The sequence below is a fragment of the Xiphophorus hellerii genome, chromosome 1, assembly GCF_003331165.1.
Source record: "Xiphophorus hellerii strain 12219 chromosome 1, Xiphophorus_hellerii-4.1, whole genome shotgun sequence".
In the NCBI taxonomy this organism is placed as follows: domain Eukaryota; kingdom Metazoa; phylum Chordata; class Actinopteri; order Cyprinodontiformes; family Poeciliidae; genus Xiphophorus; species Xiphophorus hellerii.
This window is the reverse complement of record NC_045672.1, coordinates 17,912,301-17,929,685: the sequence shown is the minus strand read 5'-3', so window position 1 is coordinate 17,929,685 and position 17,385 is coordinate 17,912,301. Positions and strand designations below refer to the sequence as shown.

The 17,385-nt window shown below is 35.5% G+C and overlaps 1 protein-coding gene across 3 annotated transcripts in view; it reads right to left on the bottom strand.

Moving 5' to 3' along the window:
• Nucleotides 1–17,385, bottom strand: part of cacna2d3a (calcium channel, voltage-dependent, alpha 2/delta subunit 3a) — a 114,986-nt gene that overhangs the window by 58,718 nt on the left and 38,883 nt on the right. For all 3 annotated transcript variants that reach the window (XM_032575473.1, XM_032575466.1, XM_032575480.1), the window contains exons 5-8: nt 9,012–9,156; nt 3,258–3,389; nt 2,566–2,777; nt 964–1,038 (exon numbers count right to left, since the gene is read on the bottom strand). In XM_032575473.1, the coding sequence (XP_032431364.1) occupies nt 964–1,038; nt 2,566–2,777; nt 3,258–3,389; nt 9,012–9,156 (564 nt within the window). The remainder of the gene's footprint in view (nt 1–963; nt 1,039–2,565; nt 2,778–3,257; nt 3,390–9,011; nt 9,157–17,385) is intronic.

Genomic DNA, 17,385 nt, shown 5'->3' with positions numbered 1-17,385 from the left:
CTCAACAAAATTCATGCAGAGGAGAATTTTTACCACTTGCAAGTGCAGCTTTGAAATCATTGCATGCAGTCACAGGTAAATAGCTTACTGTTGTGCTGGATTAATGCAGAAAACAGTGAATGGAAATTAAAAGAGGATGAATGAGATTTGATTCATTTTGAATATTGCAAGATCCTTATGAATGTATCTTAAATGTCCAATCAGAACTCTTAATCTCATACTATAAATACATTGTTACTTCTATATATACTGCATTCATCATAATTTCTCCAAGTTTTCTATAACACTGGATTTATGCGAAACATTATTTAAGTACAGTACTAATGTATGTACTTAGATAATTTGAGCTAGAGAGTGCAGCACAGATGATCTTATGCATGGCTTTAATTACTCCTCAAAAGTAAGCGTTATTGTATACTGACACTATATTGAAACATTACAACATTTAATTGGTTGCAATAACATTTAATTAGCCTTTGGGGTAAACAGTACCAAAGTATTTGAATTGAACTATATTGAATTGAGTTGAATAGAAGCAAATAAAGACATCTTTTAATGCGTTTATGCATTCTGACGGCGTTCACACAAACTTTTGAGCTACGTCTGACAAATTGGAAAATGAAGAGCAACTGTACTTCTGAGTTTAGTGTCTTTTTTTTAGTAAAGCTTTTCATCAACTTCCTATATTTGTATGAACAGAGTTCTGCAAAGCAGAAAGACAGGAAGGTGAAATGAGGAAATATTTAAGTACTTTATTCCAGCGTTCCTGTTTTTATAATGACAGTATAAACAATTTTATATTTAAATAGCAGTTTTTAGATTGATTTAGTACTTTCTCCAACATAAAATTCAATGCCCCAAAGTTTATTTCACATCGCCTTAGCTTGGCATCTGCAATTCTAATCTATGAACAACTTTACGTTGAACAGCACAAACGGTATATGAACAGCTATAATTACTCACATCTTTGTTGGTGACATCAGCTTGAACCAGAGTTCCGTTCAGACATGGCTCCACATAATGCAGTTCCTCATTGTACTAGAGAAATACAAAAGGAATTTATGAAAGTGAGTCATTAAAAAATTAAAACTACTTAAATGACAAATTGTTGAATTTTAAAAATGTGGATTATGAAGACGTAAGAAACTTTACTCATCTCTATGACAAGAACAAATGCATGCATTTCACAACACACACCCCAACCAGTGCCTGCTATTTGGTGATAAAACTCCTTAATGCATCACTATGAATTAAACTTCAAAGTCCTGGGAAGACAATTGAATTGTGTTTCTCCAAGCCAGTAATTGTGCTCTAATCTGTTTCTGTGTGTGCTGCACATGAGAAGCTTTGGACTGCGAACGTGTGTTTATTGCAGAGTGCAATACATATTCCCACTGCAAAAGATTGTTTTCTCTCAAGAGTGTATATAATTTGTTGTATTACGTTCGATACTGAAGTGAAAATAATACCATGATGAGATGCACTCAAAAAATGGCTTTGTGAAATAGGAATGACAAACTCATCTCTCATTAATTGATTATTTTTACTCATCCTTTTCAATTTGTCAATTTTTTCCCCAACAGAATAATTTTCTAATAATCATAATAAGAATATTAAGTGTCACTGAAACATGTGTTCACCATACAAAGAACAGTGACTTCATTATATCTATATTTGTGCTACAAAAGGATTTTAGCATTTCCAATGGAAGTTTCAGTAGAAAAAAAATATATCTGAATGTAATCTTTAGGACACAAATACATTTTCATACCATTCTTTCTTTTATAGATGGAGATATTACAAAAATCTAACTGCTTATGATTCTCTTTAACCAAAACCCAAACATCAAATATGTTTGTACAGCAGAACTGCATCAGCCTGAATAAATGATAAGATTAGCTAAGATCCCAAAGGCAGGGATCAACTAAGTTTGTCTCTTTTGCATTTAAAGTCTTCATTGAAATGACAATTAATTAATTATGAGCATGACAGGAAAGAAAGCTCATTTTTAAAGCATGTCTAGTGTTAAAAGGAAAAGATAAATACGGGCATGTCTTAATGTGTGTGTGCAAGCTTGTCGTTTGCCAAGTGAGTCAAAATGTTATTTTTTGGGGACTAAAAAGCCGACTTGACACAAACTTATTAAAACTATACCTCATGGGGATGAATGTGTACTCTAAAATAGTTTTTAAGGTTACAGTTGCCGTATGTAACTTTTATAAAGAATATGTTTATTACATATTTGTTAAACCTCATAGTGACAGTATGCTATGAGACAGATAATCTATGAAAACATCAGTCTCCATCCTGAGCTATTATTGGAATCTGAAGAAATGCACTGCTCCTGAACCAGAAATAATCAATCAGAGCCAGGAAGAGGGTCTTAAAGCTGTCACTCAATCGCATGTACATGCTACTACATGTGCCAATAGCAGAGAGGCAACTTATAATTGCAGAAAAATGTTTATCTACTGTATTCAGTGGCTACGCTAACTAGCCTGCGCATTCACAACAAGGTCTTGGTCAACAAGGTCAACAAAGTATTGGCCTTGAGTCTAGACTTACAGCAATGATATTAAAAAAGTCATCATCTCCAAGAGTGTCTAGAATGGAGGAAACCGTCTGCCTGGCAATGGTAAGTCTCAGGCCTTTCATGCTGCCGCTGACATCCACCAAGATCACCACATCCTTTGGAGAGGTGGCTGCCTGGATGTACCACTTTCGATTACGACAGTCAAAAGCTATAACTCCATGGTCATCTGGCTTCCATTTGATTCCTGTAAAAGCATTGTATATTAAAAAACAAAACAAATCAGGTGTAGGTGCAATGCATTTTTATTTAAAGTTCAAGATAAGGTCGGTGGATTCAAAAACAACAAAATTAGTTATTTTCTTCAATGTTTTTTTTTTTTTTATCGAGTTACATGGCATCCAGAAAAAAATGTAACACTGAAGGAAATAATTTCAAGACCTCAGGTTTTCTATTGTATTTATTGAAATAAGGAAGAGGTGATGTTTCAAAGACCTAAAAATAGATGCTGTCCTCTGACTCTACAAAATATAGGATTTGCATTTCAAAATATAGGATTTGCACTATATCATCTAATTTGTATCTTTGATTTATATTTATTATTTATTCCACCATCCCATTCAACCACAAACTAATTTATAAAAACTCCCCTAGCTTTTTCGTTCCAGTCCGATGTGTCTCCTCTTTCAAAAACCAAAAAAAAAAAAAAAAAACAGCACACACTTACCAGGATATTGTCTAAAAAAGCCCTTAGCACTGCCAAAGTATTGCCATATAAGTGAGGGATCCCTCTCAAAGTTATCCACAAACACCTTGTTCAGGGCCTCCGACCAGTACACACCATTGACAATTGCAGAATCTATGAAAATACAGTGAGAAAATAGAGAGATCACCAAAATGAGGTTACATTTAATAGGTTGTAGCTGTTAATTGCTTTTATCTGCTCATATAATCTTAGAAAAATCACATAAAACCAGTCTGCACATCTGCATCCTGGAAGTTTTATAGAAATTGCATGAAAACTATTAGCTTGCTGGTCCTGGTGCACTAAATGTGCTTTGTCTTGGTGATATTAAAATACTTACAAGTAATTTATGTACGTTAGAACAAGGTATTTCTAGTGGCACTATTTGACGTTTTTGTACCACTGACCTCTAAATGGCTCAGCAGCAACATTGTCTGCTGACAAAAAAAATAAATAAACATAAAAATAATAAAGACAAACAAGAAGTCTCACATTAAAATGAACCATAAGTGTGTGTCTGTATCTGGTGCATTTTTGGTAAGACATGTTGGGTCTTCGTGTAGCAAAGTTACGCATGGTGAGTAGAGTAGCGAAACATTTTACACAAATATTTGTAATTTTTCATAATAGCATTACTCAAGCAAAACTAAAAAGTACACCGAAGCAAATCTACTCCCAAAAGCACATCTATTTTCAAAAGTTACTCAAGTAAAAGTTACCGAGTATACAGTATGTATCCAGTACATATGAGGTACTTAAGTTGCAACACTCATAGTACTGGACTCATTTTTACCTGTCTAGAGAAATATGTGGCAACCTGGCCCATCTATGTATTATTTTACATAAAGTTTGTCTTTCTACATAGCTATGTATCCACCTTATTCCTAGCCAACATGAGACTTTGCGTGATTTAAGGGCGCGACTTCCGCCGCAAACCGGAACCTCCATTTGTTTACATGTTAGCAACTCGCTAACCGGCTTTCGTCAGACGTCTTAGGCTACAAAATATGTTGGAACTCCAGCTATTATAGCTTAAATGGGGCAATATTGTTTTACCGCTGCGTAGGTAAAAGTAACGGTAAAACTTAATCGAGGGATGGCGACTTGAAGAAATGGCCGTGAATAACCCGCATTAGCATATTGCGGGTTAGCGATATGCTAACGCTAACTCGCATTAGCATATTTACCTACTTCACCGATTCAGTTGCTTCGGATGCAGATGCGGATTTTCTTCCGTTGGCTTTTTGTCCACACAATAAAATGAGTACACATAAAGCATTATGGGTTCTCATTTCAAGTTTATAGTTTTTAGCCAAATTCTTTTTGTTTCCTTATCTGTCGGTAGGCGATGAAACACGTTAATGTGCGGTTCAGTTCAGTTTTAGTCCAGTGAGGAGATTGTCCATGTTGCGGTCTGGAGCGCAGCAGCTGCGGTAATTTCTCAGCTGATTTGCAGTGTCATACAGCAACGGAGAACCTCGAGGTTCTGGTTGTGATGGACTAAATAAGCCCAGATATTTTATTTTGTCTGATAAAAAAGTATTGCTGGCCCAAATATAATTATAAAGACTCAGATCATGACCATTTATTATTTTTTTAAATTCAAACGAAAAATAAAATTCACATCACACCACGCTAATATTATGTAGTTCTGTTTTACACTCTCGGCGCAAAACTGCAGCCCAGAGCTTCACTGCTTTTCTCTTTATTACTGTCCCGTTAGTCAGAGAAACGAGCTGCTAGAAGCGATGCTAATTCACGGTGTTACAAAACTTGATGCTCGTTTTCGTGTCGCTCCCCGTGATTAAACTCACAATTACGATCCTCTGTACTGAGCAACACTCTGATGGCAGACGGCATGTCCATAGACAGGTTTTACTAAATATTGTACAATAACCGAAAAGAGAGCTGTAACTTCTATCATGAATATAGATTAGCAAAAAAACCTACAAATTACAGTGAAATACTGCTACTTTAAGCTCTAAATTGTCTGCTATGCTCTGGCAGATTTAAGTTTTAAAGTTATACATTAATTAAATATGTGAAAAACAGAATATGCATAATAGAACCGATTTGAATAAGTGAGTTCTTAAAATGTTTGGGTAAAAAAAAAAACAAGTGTAGTGTTTATCTTTGTCCTTCTGCAACACAAACAGGTGCATGATTATTCTCTATTAGAAGACGAGTATCTGCAAAGTATCTCATATGTACATATTAAACCTGTAAGAACATAGTGTGTGCAATAATTTTTGGACATAAAACTACAGAAACTGGTGAAGTACAATATGGCTCAGCACATCCAATTATGATTTCTTGTTTTTAATTTTCAAGCTGAGTTTGCTAGTTATGAACCAGTCAGCCAAGCTTTTTACAGCTGCTTTCGGCTTCGTTCAGGAGCAGGATGGGAAGGATAGGAGCAAAAAATAAAAAATGACAAAGAGCCAGACACAAAATCTCACAGTGAGACAGAAACACAATACCCGCTAGAGAGAGCAAGAAAAGAAAAAAACAATCAAGAATGCATTCAAAGAGATGGGTAGAAAAAGACAGACACACAGACAAGTACTTAATGGATGGAGTGAAAGAGAAGTAGATAACAGATTTCACATCATCTCCGTTGCTGGCAACATTGTTCTGCTGTCAACAGTCATGCCAATAAGCCATGATTGAATTATTCTTCTGGAAGCTATAACACACTAAAGCCCTTTGTTGATAGTCAACACCCATTCACCTCCATGGAATGGAGTGGAGTGGAGATGGGACTGGAAAGGATCCAGAATGTATTTACACAACAATGCAGTCCCTTCTGGTGAATTTCAAGTGCCTATTACAATCTAAAATCATCATAAGGAGGAAGCAAACATGGTGCTACTTGCCAACAAGGTTCCATTTAACAGAGCTTTAACTTTGACAGATAGCCTTTTTCTGTGTGCACAAGCATTCATGGTCCAAGATGAATAGCTAAGATTAAACAACAACATATTGTGCCTAATGAAAAAAAATCTGAATTTTCCTTTTGTGTAAATTAAGTTACCTCAGGGACAACAGGAAGGAAATTTAATAAGTGACGTCTGAAATCGGGATTATTGTACTTAAAAGTGACAAGAACAAGGATTCTAACATGTTAGAAAAAGTATTGGCCTGTTGTGAAATGTCTGCTGAGTTTCAGCACATCCATTATACATGTTTGCATCATGATACATTGAAATAATTGTCTGTTTAGGATTATGTGCATGTTTTAATTTCAGAGTTTGAAAGAAGGGTATTTGATACACAAATTGTTACACTGTTACAAGCTGTAAAGTCAAATTCATCATTGCTGATGTAAAACAACTTTTGTCCACAGACTGTGGACAGCATGAAGCAGCTGACTGGATAGTGCACATGAGGACAATAAGAGTCCATGTAGTAAAAAAAAGTAAATAAAAGTGAAAAGAAAAAGCTAAACTTCATGTCTTTTCATTTCTCAGTTCTTTCATCTTTGGTTCCTTTCAAGCATTTATTTGCATCCAAGTCCCAAACTGTAAGATGAGCAAGAAAAGAAGAGACACCAGGGGTTCAGGAAACAGGCATTTAACACAATGTGACATTCTTTCTTGGTAGCTGTCATTTTAAACCAACAAGATTTAAATATGACATTTAACTCAACTGCCTCATCTGTTTTTGTTTTTTCTTTTGGTCTATGAAGGTTTCTGCTCAAAAATAAAAATGTGTGGTAGTTTAACATGTGTTGGGTACATCACATATATATATGAAAAAAGACTTTTAAACAGATCTATCATTCTTTCTCATTTCCAGTCTCTGTTACAGATACATTTTTGGGATTTAAACATTATTCTATGGTCAGTGTTCCAAATAACAGGCAGAATAATAGTGAGAAACAATGGCAGCTGAAACCAAAGCAAACATAAGTAAGTTAACCTACAGAGCTTTGCTCCATTAAGCAGGTTCTGGCATTTTTATAAACAGTTTGTTAGGGAATATGATTATGAAATTGACTGGTATAACCATTTCCCATCTTGTTACCATACAATTGTTTGCCAGAAACTAAATGTAAACTTTTGTTTGAGACATAAGCACAAATATCAATCAGAACCTCCTCTCTCATTCACTTGGGAGAACTCCAACATTAAAGGAGCTCAGCCAGGTGCTTCACAGCTTTTCACATTAGTCTGCACAAAATTAACATCAGAAAGCTGTCCAATTGAGCGCTTGAAAGGGCTCTAATTGGCTACCATCTATGTTGTGTTTTTGGACTTGTGAAAGTAATACAAAAGAAAAACTAGACTGTCAAATGAACAAATTCATGTCACCGAAAATATTCAATATTAGTATTTTTATGGTAAAATTTGTGCAGATCCTTCATAAAGCATTTCAAAAGCAAATGATTTCCAAAAGAAAACCCTGTCTACTTTATTTGAACAGAAATGTAAGACTTTAGATCCAAAGAGGTCTAAAGTCTTACACCACTGCTAAAGCGTGTAAGGAATATGGGTTTGAGAGTCAAATCATTTGCCTGTAAATCACATCACGATTACTGTTCCTGTTCTATCAGCCTCACTTTCTATGCACCCTCATTTATTTAGTTTCTAACTTTTTTCCTGTCACTCTGACTTCCTTTTTCTCCTCTTTTTACAGGGGGGCAATTAATCTCTTGCTTAGACCTTCCATCAGCCTGACTTAACCTACTTTCTTTTTCAATTACGTTCTCCCTGTTCGCTCCCTCCCCCGTTCCTCTTAGCTCTCCATCTGTATGTACTTTTGTTGCCCCTCGTAGCTCAGTTAAGTCAACTTGACATTCACTTTGTCCACAGAGCCTTGTACAAGGCCTTGAATTCTCTTGTTGGATTTGAGCTGATGGTAAATCAGAAGAAGTCTAATTATTAACAGCTAATTAGTTCAATGTGTGGCAGTAATGAACCAAAGAGTTACAAATAATGAAGTCATATCCATCTACTGATAATGGCATACATTGTGGTCCAGCAACACAAGCTGAATTTTTAGTTATTCTTAAACCATTTCACATGAAGCAAAACTTCTGACTTTATCATTACCACAGTGCTAATTTTCTAGCTCCAAGCCACATTACCTAAGGACATATTTCAGTGTGATCAGGGAATGGATGGCTATAAGTAGTTACCACTGAGTTTTTTGTATATTAATTAGAAGGTAGGCTCCTTGCTGCAGGCAAAAAAAGAAGAAATGTATGATACTGCACAATCAAAAGTTTTCAGAAAGACGCTTTATCTTACAAGTAAAATGTTGAACATAAGGAGAAGATAAATTTAGATGTCTGGCAAATGTTCTCAATCATAAATGATGAGTTTGCTTGACCATTTACAACTGCTAAAATCTGAGGCCACTACATTTTAGTAGGAAGCTATGCTCTGTGTCTCGTACAGAGGTTTTTGTGTCGTTTCCTTCAGCAGTTTTTGATGCGGCACCACTAGATTAGAGGGGGTAAATAAGTTTTTCAAAGGGTTTGGTTCATTTGACAGTGTAGCGGGCTGAAAATGTAATAAACGCTGCACTTTTGGTCCCCATTCGAACTGAGTCTACTAGACTACTAGGTGTGCAAACACCCCAAGACTGAGCAACGTCTTTGACTGTTTTTAATAGTATTGAATTTTTTCTTGTGTCAAACAATTTGCACCATCATTATGAATCCATGTAAACCAATTTCTTCATATAGACTGTGTATATTGATGTTATGTATATTGTGGATTGTGAACATACCTTTATTGTACATATTGGTTGGCACCTGTACCACACTGAGGCTGAGGTTGACTGATCGGTTGTTAAAATGATCGTTGGGCTGCAGGACAAACTTTCCTCCCAGCTCTACATCCTCATTGATCAGCACAGCATTGAAGTATTCATACTGGAGACAAGAAGAGACAAATATAGAGACTTAAAAACATCTGCACAAAGCTAAAACTTAAACATAAAGTGAAATCTTAATTTCAACTTAAGCTGTCACTCAGATCCAAGGGTCTCAGTCTCAATCAGGTCTGCTTACTGAGTCGTGCTGTCGCTACATGAGAGAACCTGGCCACTTTAGTGACATGCATTAGTGAATGCTGAAGTAACCTGAATCCTTGGATCATCCCAGGGTGTGCATGTTGTTACAGAGAAAGCTGCTGAGCTGACAAATCCCACCTCAAGCGTCTGTGCACTACTTGCCCAGTTACATTGTGCATGAGGTGCTGTGCCTCCAAAGTATTTTTAGTACTGGTAGACTAGGAAGAGTATTAATAAATCATAGTTCTAGACACATCGAAAGCACAAGAGTCTCTGCATCCCAAAGCTTCAGAAAACACCACAGATTGCACTTGCAAAAGAAAGAAGCACTGCAGAACAGGAGACACAAAAAGGCAAAATAAACACAAAAAAAAAACATTAAAATACAACTTTAGTAGCCTGGCAGGTTTTAAAAAGTAAACAAACACATGTTAATGCATTTTGGCAAAAAAAAACCACAGCTCAAATTGCAAATTAAACTATACCAAGGCAGTTGTGGCTACAATGTAGCTTACCAACATCGGGGTGTGAATGTGTGTGTGAAAATGTGAATGATTGAAAGTAGCGTAGTAGTAACTTTATGGGGTCCTCAGGGCTTGATAAAGCACCATACAAGTGTAGGTCATTTACCTTTTTATACATTTAATGTAATTAAATGTTTTTTTCTTTAAAGCAGGCTATAGTTGTGGTACTGTTCAGCGTTTAGAGTATCTCCCTGTTTATAAAGTGTACTTGTGTAAATTTTACATTTATGTCCAGAAATTGATTTGTTAATTTTTTTCATTTTTTATTTTTGGAAGCAAACATGATAAAAATCTTCAAGAGATAACTTGGCATTTTTGTCAGTAACATTTAATTGACAATCACTTTAAACAGTTTAACACACGGCCTACTAAAATGTTTTAGCATGAACCAAGAAACACAAATACCTTGAGGCATGACTACAAGTTCACATAAACAATAAATATGTTGAAACCAAACTTTAGAGCAACAGTCAGTCAGTAAAGTTTATTCATAAAGAACCTCTCATAGCCACAGTGCAACACAGGCATACAGTTACAAACTGTATAAAGGAAATAAAAAGAGAAATTGCATTAGAGTAATACAATTAACATAAATAATAGATGTATGTGATGTAATGTAACAAAGTTAGCTTATTCATCATTGAACATTTGTGGCAGAAGTCACTTTAACCTTAAATGTAATTAAATGGACTTCTATCCCCCTGCCAGCTGCTTAACTCGTGCATGATTAACCTTCAAAGGGGTAAATCTTCCTGGGTCCTCAGGAGAAACAATACTATCCCTCTTGTACAGCGCAAAACACAGATAAAGCCATCAATTAGGTTAGCAAGCTTTGTGCCTATCTGTATAATTAATCAGCCCTGATTAGACTTGAAACCTTTTTATCAAAGAAGATTCTCCCATTTCAAGGTGAGAAAGTGTAGAGTTGAATATTTTATCCAAATCTTGTCCTTTGCTGGACACACAAATAAGAACAATTTGGTAAGCTACAAAAGTTTAAGATGAGCAATAATTCTTTGTGTGCCAGATAGGAAGTGGATTTTGTCAATCAACATGTTTGTCAATTTAACTTTTCAATGTAACTTAACTTCAGATCTTATTCCAGTACTTTAGAAATAAAATGTTCTGGATATGAGTGTGTTCAGAATCATGATCCATAGACTCAGAAAAATCTGGTATTGGCAGTGAAAATGTGTACTGTAGTCATAATAAATTGTGAATATTCTGAATAAAATGCCAAAAAATAGCTAAAATAGTGAAATAATCTTTGATGAGGGTTTTTTTTAAGTTTCCATCAGCATTTGAGATCTTCACATAGCAGTACTGAAGAACTACCAACTGTACCTGGAGCAAGCGATTTCCCACCGTGACTGTTTTAAGGCCTGTTCTCTATTATGTCCAAAATACATAATGGGACCCATCTGGGACCCAGGACGTCTCTGGGTCCCAGATGTTCAGTAAGACAGAAACAAAGAACCTATCAAGAATTCTTTCCCTACCTAGTCGGAGAAGTTGACAACCCTATTGAGATTTGGTTCTGATAAATGTTTTTGTTTGGATCATATTCAGTGCTATGTTGGTTAATGTGGGAAAATTACAAAATGTCCGTATAAATTCATCCACTTCAGACATTTGTTCAGTGACAGTGAGTAGCTTCTTTTAATCTGAAGCAGACTACAGTTTGTGTAGGATGTCCACAAAAAAATTCTTTATGAAACTGAGTATTTATTTGTAACGAAGGTACTTTTTTTTCTATTTCCTAATAAGCAATGTTAGACCTTTTCATTCTCTCTGATATAATCACTTGCTTTGGATACACAGGGTCCAGTTGCTTCCTAGTGTTTCTAAATACAAAGAAGTGGACTGTACAGAGATTGGGAATCCAGAATGCAAATGTTTCAGGCAAAAAAAAAATGCTCAAAACTAGAAACAGTGAGGAAAAGCTCAAAGCATAATAAAAAATGTGTAAATGTGATTACTTTCTTCTAAGCATGTATTCTTCAGACATTTACTATAAAAACCTAAACAAAATATCAATTAGAGAGAAGTTTAGACAGACTAAATCAAACCCAAACAATGCATCCTTTATTTGTAATTTATATTACACAGTTTTTGAGTTGAATTGCTGTGGGACTCAGGAGGGATGTGGGTGCATGAACAGAGATACTATGATGTCAATGCACGCGTTTCTGAATGCATGCTGCAAAGATATGAGAGTGTCCAAATGTGGTTGCATATTTTCGGTAAGTAAGTCAATTATGATTTTCAGCAGTACAGTGAAGGAGTGCCCTGTGCCACTAATGCAGGCCCTGATCATGCTGTTAACAACCTGATCTTTAACTCTGCAGTGCATTAAGCTGAGAGATTGTACATGTACCATCAGCACCCACTCACTCAGTGTGGGATACACAGAGAGGACAGATAAAGGTTAGTAAAAGTAAAGAAGTGGAGGTGTGTTTGCCTTGGTTAATTTAATGTAGCATAAAAACATTTGAATGAATCACAGACATTCATTAAGTTAAAAGAGATGTAAAAATTTGCCTAAGAATCAAAATTTTTCTTCTCCAAATATTCTCACTTGTGACTGTGACAACCACTTAATAAACTAGATGGAAAGGGTAAACCACACGATGGGAACAAATCAGTTTTCCACTTTTGCAGAGGTATAGTACCAGCCAAGGACTCAAACACAACAAACTTACTTGAGCATTTATATGTTTAAAGTCCAAAAATGGAGGAATTAGTTCTCAAATAAAAAATAAAAAATACTGACGCTTGTATAAGATTACTCTCGCTTTAAACCAGATGAAAAAGGTAAATCATACAATCTGAAGTATGGGGGTGACACCATCATGTTGTGGGGCTGTTTTTTTCAAAAATTTGAAGACAGTTCCATATTAAAAGGACGGCCATAGTGCACGTTGGCTGTAAACGCCTCTTGAAGCATAAAAAGTTAATGTTGATGTCACAAATAACATGAAAATATTTGCATATCAGCTACAAGTACACATTCAGTATTGTCTTTAGTGTCAACCGTAAATCTGTTAACCATCTGTGCACAGTGCTGAAACCCAATAAGGTAAACATGTTTTTCTTGTCAAACAATTTCTAAGTTTTAGCATACAGTTGAGATACCTTTCACACTAAAGCTTATGCTAGTTTCCCCCGTTTTGTCAAAAACACTCACCCATATTAGCGATGGTTGAGTGTTTTTGACATCTACTTCACAATGTCAGAGTATCAGATTTGATGTGTTTGTTTTATATGTTCTCACTGAGTTATAGTTGCTTTGTGTTTAAAAAAAGTAACTTACACCTGTCTTGAAACTGCTACTCTTCTTCAGTCTGCTTTATAAAAACTACTGGCCCAATTAGTTAGTGAATCAGCTGCCACCATGAGGCAGCAGGCCTGGACTAGATTGTAGACTCTGCTGGTCCCTACAGCCAATAGTTATCAACTGACTAATTAGAATATATAAAATTTAGTAACTGTGACATTTTCTATTGAGTTGTAAATTTACATTTTGAAACTCGTACATTTCTAAATCCCAAAAAAGTCAATGATGAATGAACTTCTGAAATTCCTGATCATAAATTACTGCAGTAATTCATATATACCGCAGTACAGAATAGAATAGAATAGAATTCAACTTTATTGTCATTGCACTGTCACAAGTACAAGCAACGAGATGCAGTTTGCGTCTATCCAGAAGTGCTCTACGAGATATAAATATTTATTTACAGATGTACAAGACTATGTATGTATGGACTATAAGCGGTTATAGCAAGAGATATAGATATTGTGTATAAATATAAATATGGGAGCTATATGCACAGATTATACAGATTATACAGAATATACAAGAATGTTAGGGAATGGATTATAGATAAATAATGGCAGATAAAATTTACAGGTTGTATGTGTGTGTGAAGGAAACAGTCTGTTTTCAGTCAGTATATATGAAACAAAAAAAAACTGTGAAGTCAAAGGTCAAATTTGTTTTATAAAGGAGTCTTGATGGAGTTATCTGAGCAGTCCAGACTTTCTGTAAGAATCAACTCATATATGTGCAAATAAAAATAAAATATTGCTTTATTTTGATCTGAAAATAAATCTTTTCAGTGGAGCAACACAATAATATCAACAGCCCAAAGCAGCAAAGAAGGATTTTTTTAAACAGAAAAGACTCCATATGGGCAGCAGGGAGGGTGGACCATGACGCTCCACCCTCTGGTACTCACTTTTAACTTTAATCTTCACTTTTCCTCACCCACATCCAAACTCTCTTTTTCCACGGTGGTGAAAGGGAAAGTCATCCTCCAGAAGTGTGGAAATGTGACTGGAAAATAACTAGGGGCCATGGGTGTAGATAATCACTGCTTAAATGAGGCAGCTGTCTGTGTAAATAACTTGGAGGAGAGGCCAAGTAATGGTGGATATGCAATACTTAAAATCTCACTTCATGCATCTTAAAGTATGAGCTTCCCAACTCTGAGGAAAGACTGATTGCAATACACACGCTTGTTGTACACACAACAACTTTAAGAAACAGCAATGGAAATTAACACTATTTTTAATAGCTCAGTAGTTAACAATGTCAAATAATTTGCTGCAAAATTAATGTAGCACTAAAACTGGCAAAAATTTTGAGTGTAAATCAGGTTTTTTCTTTTCTGTCTCAACAGTTCAATAACAACTCCTAATTGCTGCGCAATTACAAAAATAAATTCAGTTATTAATAATCACTGAAAAATGTTAATCCTCATAGCTCTTTTCTCATGCTTTTTTCTAGTCAGAAGTATGTCAGTCAGCTACAGGAGGTATCTGCCTCTAATAAAGCCTACAAAAAATGACTAGAGATTAAGAACAATAATAATGATATACTGTACAAAACTATAACAGTACAATTATTAGAAATAGGTATATTAGACTAAGGATTCCAGGGATGTGTAATTGAGTCAATTAAAAAAAAATTACATAATGTTCATCAATCAATCAAATTTTATTTGTATAGCACATTTCAGCAGCAAGGCATTTCAAAGTGCTTTATATCATATCAAACACAGAAACACAATGCAACATAGAATCAACAATCAAAACACGACATTAAGTCAGGTTCCATCAATAAATTTGTAATTGATTACGTTTCAAATACAATTCCAAACAGGTGAGTTTTTAGTTGGGTTTTCATATTGAACTTTGAACAAGACAGACTGTTTACAATACAGTATCAGTGCAGGAAAACGGATGCAAAACAGCGGAAATATTATTTAATGGTGATGATGGAGTTACTGAAATAAAAATTTTCAGCAATAGTCTAATTTATTGAATATGTATTTAAATGCTGTATTAGATTTTAGCTTTGTGTTTTTTAGTTTTACCAGTTATACCTGCTTATTAAGTAAATCAGGTAGATAAGCAAGTTATTGTGCATAAACCTTTTAGCAATAGTGGTAACCTGTGGATCCTTTGTGTAAATGATTTTTTAAATTATATATATATATATATATATATATATATATATATATATATATATATATATGGAAAACATCTATCTGTAAAACCTGTTGACAAAGGTAGATTGAAACAGTTTAGTGTAAAGTTGGCAAGCCAGGGAGACATAACAACTGTGAAGTGTAATTGCACATTATATGTTTGAGAGACTAAACTACCACTCGAAAGGATGGCTTAAAAATAATCCTTCTTCACATTACTGGCAATGTATGTGGCAGGGCACCGAGGTAGGAAATACAATGAATACACAGACGTACAGGTCAAACCGTTTTTGTTACCAGTGGGGACAGCAAATTGGCAAATCAACAAGCATGCGGCCATCTCTCTGTCCTCTCCAGTGACATCCCAGACAGGAAAAGCAAGGGCAATGCATAAATAAAAAAGTAAAGGACAAAGCATTTCTTTTATTGCTCCCTTCAGTTCAGGGCTACATTTTTAGTGAGCATAAGAGATGGCAATTGGGTGTTTTGTCTCCAACCTCCTAGGAAAGCTTTCATTGGCTGTAGAGGCCATGGGAGACTGCTCTCTTGCTTTCCCATTTACAGCACAGGGTAAATGAGTGAGGGAGGAAAATCGCAGCAGATTACCATGCCAATTTCACATGGAAGCAGAAGAGCTCTGGAAAAGATAGATAAGGAAATTCCTATCAAACCGCTGCCAGCCAAATATGTATCCAGTAGCTATAAACCACACAAATATTTTATAATAAACCCCCAAATAGTGATGGAGGAGGTTTCACCCTACAGCGTGGAAGCTGTATTTTTAGTTCAGCTGGTGATAATTACCGTCTATTCACCATGTGCTGCAGTAAAACGCACTATTAGGATTGCCACCATCAGAGACGAGAACACCCCGACACACACGCACATACCAACACAGGTGTACGGATAGATGCCTCATGAAGACATTCATGCATTTTACATGCAAATCAACAACTGATACAGCTCTAAATGTAAGTGCGGCTAGATTTGTTTCATTTGTGCATTGCATAATGAAAAAGGAAAAAAAAGCAATTAGCAACAGAATAACTGAAACTAAATTTGCCTAAACACACAAAGTAGCGTGCATTAACATGCTAACATTATAGTGGAGCATCCAAATGAAACACTCCAGTTTTGTGTAAATGAAAAAACATGTCCCTGGCTTAATGACAGTAATGTGAGTGTTTCTGCACTTTGGTAAGTATTTGACTGTGATATATATAATGCTAGAGGGCAGTACCCAACACCTAACAAGACTTATACAGTTGAAACAAGAAGTCTACATAAACAGAATTTTAAAAAAGTGCAACTTTTTTTCTCATTGTCTGAAGTTGAATAAGACCAAACTTTTAGGTCTGTTAGAATAACAAATTATTTATATTTCCTAGATGCACAATAATGAGAGAAAAGATATGTCAGAGTGCTTTCTTAACATTTTTAAAATCAGAAGTTTACATATAGAATGATTACCATTTCTTTTAACAATTAGGGGAAGCCCAGGTGATGATGTCTTAGGAAACATTTCATAAATTAACATATATTCACAGGTGTATCTTCAGTTAAGTCCACACCTTGAACACATTGCTTTGTTGTTTGACATGAAAGTAAAAATCAGCCAAGATATCAAGAAGAGAACTGTGAAGCTGCACAAGTCTAGTTCATCCTTGGGAACCATGACCATTGTTAAATTTGGAGGAAAAATGGGAATGCTTGTAAACCTGGTGAATTTCTCAAAATTGATGGCAATATGAGGAACTCAAACATCTAATATCAGCCAGGAAATTAAAGCTCCAGTGCAAATAGGTCTTTCCAATGGACCCTGACTTGAAGCATACAGCCAAAGTGATTACAAGGTCAATGTTTTGGCACGGCCACCACCAAGCCAACAAAGCATGTGGTGGCATGCCTTGTGGTGGCATGCTACCATAAGGCATGACTTAAATACTTTAAAGAAACTGCAGGTAAATCTGAGAAAGTGTGTGCCAGTGAGGCCTACATACTTGACCATTTTGCACCAGTTCTGTGAGAAGAAATGGACCAGAATTTCAGTAAACTATTGTGAGAGGCTTG